This window comes from Cryptomeria japonica, chromosome 8 (assembly GCF_030272615.1).
Source record: "Cryptomeria japonica chromosome 8, Sugi_1.0, whole genome shotgun sequence".
Taxonomy (NCBI): domain Eukaryota; kingdom Viridiplantae; phylum Streptophyta; class Pinopsida; order Cupressales; family Cupressaceae; genus Cryptomeria; species Cryptomeria japonica.
Genome location: NC_081412.1, coordinates 304,032,838 through 304,040,621, shown reverse-complemented (window position 1 = coordinate 304,040,621; position 7,784 = coordinate 304,032,838). Strand labels below are relative to the sequence as shown.

Sequence of the window (7,784 nt, the reverse complement as noted above, 5' to 3'; positions counted from 1 at the left end):
AAACTACTAAAATCGAAGTTACATGGAATATCACTCTTTATATAGTTAATTTTATCTTTTCTTCTTCAATTTTTTTGTGAGTATTGGTAACTTGAAGTTTTAGTGCATGGATGTTATTTTTTTCACTATTTTTATAACTCTTTCTATTTAACATCACCTTTTGTCTTAATTCTTTATCAAAAATAAAAAAGAATTATATCGTTTTGACATTTATACTTTTCTCTATCACGTCATAGTTTTTTCAAAAAATTTAAATAATTTTAGTATTTTTCCTTGACAAGATAAGCAACCTTATATTTTAGTGATGACTTGCTTTCAATTAAAAAAATATAAAATAGATAAAAAAAATAATTCACTATTAAAAGATATATATTTTAGAAAACTTCAATTTTAGATCTACAGAAGGGTATTTTTTATTAAAAAATATATTATTTATAATAGTAGGAGTTGTTCAAACATCGAATTTTTCAAATACTTTTAGTTTTTTAGTAATTGGACCGAAAATGGTATAAAATATGCATTTAATAGATACTTCCCATTGGAAAAGTTGTAGCCCATATCTAACTTCGCTAGAATTAATCTAGCTAGACATATGTTTGACCAAAATAAAGTTTTAGTTAAAAATACTTAAATTCACTTGTGCTAATAAGTTTGTTTGACACAACTTTGTACTTTTACCCATTCCAATGTTCAAGACTCGTAAAATGTTAGCCAAATTAGCTTTACAAATTTGCAAGTTGAAGCTACAAGTCTTGTTACTAAGATGCAAAAGAAGCTATAGAAAATCAAGTGAGCATAAAAGGATAACTTCATAGATGTCAAGTGCATATGTGAAGGACAAGTCTATGGTTGTGGATTCAACTTTGATCTTCAAACTTGAATCAACATGAGGAAAAATAATTGAGGTGAATAATAAACTAAGATTTATTCTTCTAGACCCAAATGCATTACTAATTTAAAACATCATTTGAATCATTCCTTGTTCAATTATAAAGGTAAGCACTCACACATTTAATTATTTAAATTCAAAAAATCCACATATATTTACCATATTTATTAGTCTAAGTTAATTACATTTATATAGCTTACATTAAGCATAACAAAAGTTATTTTCCTTTATATGAATGTGTTATCAATGTCAATTAATGTCAAGAGTCATTTTGCAATGATGACAAGAGGTAGAGTGTAATGGTGTGAGTGTGTTAACAAAAACTCTTGTCTTCTACCTTAAATTTGACAGTGATTTACATGACTTCAGACTTATATTACATGACTTCAAACTTATATTGATAGCATATTTTTAAATAAATACATTTAAATATACTAGTAACATTTCTATCTTATTAAAAAAAATTAAAATTGCTAAACAAAGTATATGTTTTTTTAAATTGACAAAACTTTGCTGCACGATAATGTTTGGTGCGAGTCTGTGAGATGGACAAAAAAACTACCTTTATCTTTTAATCTTACTATTTTATAACTAAAATCTTATTTCAAGTTTATTTCCCATTTTGTAATTTATTCCAAAAATAGGTTTACTGAGACAAATTAAAATTAATGTTGAAGAAAATTGATGAAAAAAGTTTAACGTATCACCTGCTATTGATGGAGAGATGGTGAAAGGAAAGGAGAAGATTTGGTTCCTTTGCTCTACATCCATCACGCCCATAAAAAGATTCTACACCAACAGCAAAAATATTCAAAACGTGTGTATTTTGTATTGGTGAATTGAAGAGCTACGAGAAGAAAAAAGCAATCTTGGTGGGTAGCAAGTCGTTTTGCTGTTAGACATGAGTCCCATGTGATGGAGAAACTCTCTCTGCCCTCTATTTCTCTAGACACTCGTCTCTCTCAAGCCTGCCCCTCCCTTACTTATATACCAAAGCCCACTCTGTCTTCTCCTCACAAGCTCAACCTCAGGAAGCCATAGTCATGGGACACCACAGCTGCTGCAACCAGCAGAAAGTGAAAAGGGGCCTCTGGTCACCTGAGGAGGACCAGAAGCTTCTCAATTATATCAACAATCATGGCTATGGCTGCTGGAGTGAAGTCCCACAAAAAGCAGGTATGGGTCATGTATTACAACTCTACTTTGGAATGTGCTTGGAGATGGACAATGTATGAATTAGCTAGATTCATTTAAGCTAAGTTAATTATTGAATGCAGGATTGCAACGTTGTGGGAAGAGTTGCAGGCTTCGTTGGATCAACTACTTGAGGCCTGATATCAGGCGTGGGAAATTCAGTCCCGAAGAAGAGGAGCTTATTATAAATTTGCATGGCATGGTTGGAAACAGGTATGGATTTAGCTCATGACTGTGAATTTTCACTTTCCTTCCCCTGAAAAAATTTCATAGGAATTAGTTATAGTCCAGGAGATATTGCTGAATTTTGTAACCCATTGAAGTTTAAATGCTTGCCTTTGAAGATAAGGATTGCACCACATCTAGTGCTGGTGTGGTTTGATTCTTTATTCAAATGGTCTTACTACATTAGAATGTAGCCACTTTGTTTATGTGCATTTTCGCATATTCAAAAGATTGGTTTTGAAATCAATTGTGTATGTTTTTAAATCGACATTTTAACTTACATTTATCGTTCTTATATCAATCAACTCTGTACATGTGAATTTAACAATAAATAAAGCAAGAGCTGGACTAGATCATTCATTGAATCTGTCAATAAAGAATTGTGCCATCTTGCACTATGTTCAGTTTTCAACAGATTCAGATGGTCATCAATTCAACTTTACCAATAAAAATTCAACATTTAGTATAAATGAAACTGGGATTATAAACTAAGTCATATGTAGTCATCAGCAATAATTTTCAAGATCTTTGAGTGATTAATGCTAATGATAATGGATCATGGAGTTTGATCTGAAATACATCAAGGACAAAGGTTTACACAATTAAATTGACAAATAATACATATGAATATCATAAATTAATGCTAATAATGATAGATTGTAGAATTTGATCTGAAATGTTGAAGACAAAAATAATACAATCAATATCATAAACTAATACTAATAACGATGGATCCTAAAATTTAATCGAAGAAAAAGATTTAGACAGCATTCTAATCACAGACTTGAAAATTATATTGGATCCTTGATTGATGAGCATCTGTCAAGATGCATTTGGATTTTACATGGAGAATTCTTATGTATAAGAGCAACTAATAATGTCTTTTTCTGTTGACTATCTTCGGTACAGGTGGGCACACATAGCAACTCACTTACCAGGAAGAACAGATAATGAAATCAAGAACTACTGGAATTCATGGATAAAGAAGAAGCTGGAGAAGTCTGGAATGGACTACAAACTACCCATTGATACAACTACCACAACAGCTACTAGAGCTGAAATGTCACAAATTTTAAAAGAGCAAGCTGCAGAGAAAAAGTACACACCCTTTCCCCAAGCTCAGTCTTACAGTGCTGTTCAGCAAGAAAATGTTCCCAACAATAGCTTTGTAATGGACAGATCACTGTATAACTATAACATGAATGAAAAGGATTCTAACAACAAGCAAGTTCCAGATTCAGATCTAAATTTCTGGTTCTTCGATAATATGTTTAATTCTGATAGACAACCATGCTTAGAATACAACAATGGCCCCATTACTGTCAAGAATAACCATAACCATAACCATTCTGAAGAATTCAGAGGAACTTCAGTTCCTAAAAATGAAATCTTTCTCAACTACTATAATAACTCCAATGATTTGATGATCAATGCAGAGGACTTGTCCCACATTCTATCCACATCTGAAATCCCTTCTCCACCATCAAATTTCATTCTTGAACATTCTGACTGCAATACCAATACCTTGCCAGTTATGTCCCACCCCGTGATGAACTTAATAAATATGGGCACCACCATTGTTACAGATTCTTGTCTGACCCCATCTGTGCAGGATGAAGATCAACAAGCCCAATCTAATCTTTCTTGTTTGTCTCAGCTGGTATATCCTACCGAGGATTGGGAAGGAACTGGTACTGTGAAATTTGATGGGGAAGAAGCCCAAATAATGCGTAGTTTCAGCAGCAGCTCAAAAGAGCTTCAGGATCTGATCCCACAAGGAGAATCCTTACATTTGTATGAGGACCCACAGTGTCTCGTGTTTCCTTCAGAGCAGTTTAATAATTCTACTCTGATGATGGATCATGCAGCATGATCCAAAACATCTATGAAAAAATCTGCAAGCAGTGTGAAATCTATTATGCCTATCTTCATGAATTGATAATTCGGGCATGCCAAAGATCTCTGGAACTTTTTGGTATGACAGGACTCCTATCTAGAATTAATGGGTTTGCAGAGTGGATAGAAATTTTCTGTGCTATTGGGTTTCTGTTATCAAATAACCAAGTACAAATTGTGTGTTTTTCTTATGTATTGATCAATTTAACAATGCAGAGCCAGTACCCCTCTTCGAATTCAGTGGACAATGTTCCAAGAACTGTGTGGTATATACATAAAACGGAATTTTTCATCAACGGATATTATAGTTTGATCACGTTATTAGTGCAGTTCAATTAGTCAATGTGAATCTAATTAACAAAATTTTCTGATTGGCAAACAAAGCTTTTGAATATTAAGCATGAAAATGAAAAATCTAGCAAATGCTAAGAATTGACTACTCTAGTTAAGAAATCAACATCAAAACTGCTCGTATTGAAAACGGTACATAAGTTGATGGAATGAAGGGATCTTAGATGTAAAGGAATGTGTATTCTAATATTTTTATGTCTCTGTCTAGTTGCTAGAAGTGGACAAAACAGCGACCAAGGTTGCACGCCCAATAGCTACGACTTGGTAAAATTAACACTTACAAGATGACGTAAGAAGTTTCTAATTGTTTAAATGAAGAGTACATGTGATGTTTAGGGTTACATTATGCTTTTAATTCTTATCGAATTGAGTATCTTCCTTTTTCAGAGTTTAATTAAGTCAAGCTTGACTTCTCGCCATGCCCCACACATTTTCTTGTGGTAGATTGCCATACTGTTTTGTCGACGTGTGGTGTGGTGTTGTAACTAGTCTCATGTTGTTGCAAGTTGTTTGCCACATTTATGATATTGTCAAAACTTAACTTTACTTCACAAAGTGATGTTTTAGTTTATCACTTGTCTTTGTGTTTTGAGTAAGATAAATATTACAAACCAGTAGGAGAATAAAGAAATCACCTGAGTGAAATAGCTAAAGAGAGGAAAAAAAGAAGTTTCACATGGAAATGAGACAAAGATTAGTGAATAACAATAGATCTAGCAAAGGAGCATGATTGCTAGCAAACACAAAGTGCAATGCAAAAGAGTCAAAGTAGGTTGAAACCAAACTTTATCCAAAGCCTCAGAAGAGGGGCAAGACGAGAGTTGAATATCTTTCCATTGTTTGTAGGAGACAACTTAGCCAACTTAAACACTGCCTCAAGTTTTCTCTTAAGCTTGCTAGAATCACCAATCTTACCGAAATGGTCTCTTCTAGTAGGTTCCAACACGTTACCTTTAGAATAAGGTTGAGCATAATTAGAATGTTTTTTTTTGAAATAGGGGCCTTTAAAAATGGCATGTTCATTGTATAAGAAACCTAAATCCTTACCGAAGTTGTTGTTCCTATTACATTTCAATAGTATCTCAAACTTGTGTACCAACTCACAAATATATTGACACAACAATGAGGATTGCCAGCAATGTGGCAATGGTTCATCCTACAAGGCTCAAAATGAAGCTTTTACTCCCAAACACCAAGCTTGGAGCATAATATGATCATTACTATTGGCCAAATTTAACCAAAATTCTTTATAGACACAAAATCTAGCTTAAACAAAACTCGTTCTATTTTTAGTGACATTGTCAATAATAATTAACTAACAAATAGCTTTAGCAATACCATGAATAGTACTCCCATGATCCTAGAACTCTGAAGGGAGCTCTTGGCAACAAACCCAAATAGGAATCAAATTATTCCTCGTAGCATTGAAACCAAGAAACCATTTTGTTATATGAAGAAAAGTCTTCCAAAAAACCCAAGGACCTTCCTAAAGACTTCTAGTGCAGCCTTCATCAAACTAGAAGGAAAATAAAAGAAATCTATTCATCATTTCCTTCACACTCAACAGATTTGAAGCACTCCAACAATCAAATGCCCAACTATGAAGAAATTTAATTTGTGGTCTTCGAACAAAGAACCTCCCAATAAGAACAAAATCTAAGTTAGTAGAAATTATATTGGCCCACGCATTAGGAATCTGGAAGATGTGAGATGGAGGTTCCACGAAGGGAGAGACCTTCTCAACATTGCACTCTTGAATAATACCTTCCAAAGTAGATTGATAAATAGAAACAAAGGTCTTAACCTGTTTTAAAGAGATGCCTAATAGATGCCCTCATCAAGACACAAGGAAGGCTCAATTTCCACAACTCAATCATCAACAACAGGGGCAAGCAAGGGAACTAGAACCAACAAGGGAGCTAAAGTAGCAAAGACCTTCTCCAAGCTCGCAACATGGTGAGGAGAAATACCAACTTGTGGCAATGGAATTGTAGAGGTCATCTCCTAGGCTATAATTCAAAACCCCACTAGCACATGTGAAGGCAAAGTCTAATGCTAGGGGAGAAATATGAGGAACAATCAAGCTCTATGTGCATCAACCACAAAAGTTGCCACATAGTTACTCTACAAACAAATAGGAGTAGAGATTTCATTCCCTAAAGACATTAGAGCATTTGACTCATCCAAGGGGGACGCAAGAGAAAAAGAAATTTGGAGGCCACCAAAAACTTGAGGAAGAGCCTAGGGTGAAGAAGGGAGATGGCTTGCAAGTGTGAGAAAATCTCTTCCCAATCCAAGAGCTAAGCCCCCTTCAGAAGCACTAGTGACAACCCAACACTTGTTCACAAGTTTCTATGTCTCTAGCAACATAAACCATAGGCTTTATTCATCAACAACTCCCAACGAGTATCATTTGCCAGCCCAATTCTATACATCATAGTTGTCACCCTCACCATCTAGATTTTCATTCCCTTCCTCATCACCATTTCTAGACAAGGCGAAGACTCTATCGATACTCTTGCTTAACGCAATTTTTTAAAGTCTTCAACGAATAGAAACTATTAGCTATTGGTCACCTTGATATTTGTCACACTTTGTTGTCATAGTTGTCATGCTTTATCACCTAGTTAAATTTATACTTTATCACTGTATCATATTTTTGTCATTGATTGGTGTGCTTGTTGTAAAGGAGGGGTATCACTACTCCCAAGATGATTGGGTCTCCAGGAGAAAATAGCCTTGGTTACCTCAAATAATCTAGTTAAACAATTAAGAGGAAATGATAAAAAATATTATGTCACAAGATTAAATTTACACCAGAGCTTTGAAAATGGGATGTAAATTGAAATTGCTCAAAATTTACAATAATATACAAAAAGGTACAAATGTTTAGTCTATGGAAATAGAAAGCATAGAAATCAGAGAAATCACCATTAGACGAGCTAGCTCTCAGTCATGGATGCTAGCACATTGCATAGATGGCAACACACCCATGATGTCGTCCTGATAAAAATAACTAATAACTGGTCAAATAGAAAATTCCAATTCACTGTGTCTTTGAAACTTGCACACAAGAAGATAAAAAAATGTTGGGGTCAATTTAGAAATTTACCTCAGTCAAACCCCCATTTTGGTCTTTTAACCTCTGTAGATAACTAGACAAGATCAAAAGTAACCAATCAAAATAACAAACATGCAATAGAAATAGAACCCGTCGTGGAAGAAAACC

At 34.2% G+C, this 7,784-nt stretch overlaps 1 protein-coding gene across 1 annotated transcript; it reads left to right on the top strand.

The window, feature by feature from the left end:
- Window positions 1-1,873: 1,873 nt before the first annotated feature.
- Window positions 1,874-4,504, top strand: LOC131060562 (transcription factor MYB74). Its single transcript, XM_057993830.2, has 3 exons — window positions 1,874-2,065; window positions 2,167-2,296; window positions 3,218-4,504. Exons 1-3 carry the CDS (start codon window positions 1,933-1,935, stop codon window positions 4,179-4,181), a joined length of 1,227 nt encoding a protein of 408 aa, XP_057849813.2. The 5' UTR covers window positions 1,874-1,932; the 3' UTR covers window positions 4,182-4,504.
- The last annotated feature ends 3,280 nt before the right edge of the window (window positions 4,505-7,784 follow it).

Coding starts and splice junctions, on each gene's coding strand:
- LOC131060562 (XM_057993830.2), top strand. CDS start 1,933: ATGGGACACCACAGCTGCTGCAACCAGCAGAAAGTGAAAAGGGGCCTC. Junction 2,066..2,166: donor TGAAGTCCCACAAAAAGCAG/GTATGGGTCATG, acceptor TATTGAATGCAG/GATTGCAACGTTGTGGGAAG. Junction 2,297..3,217: donor CATGGCATGGTTGGAAACAG/GTATGGATTTAG, acceptor TCTTCGGTACAG/GTGGGCACACATAGCAACTC.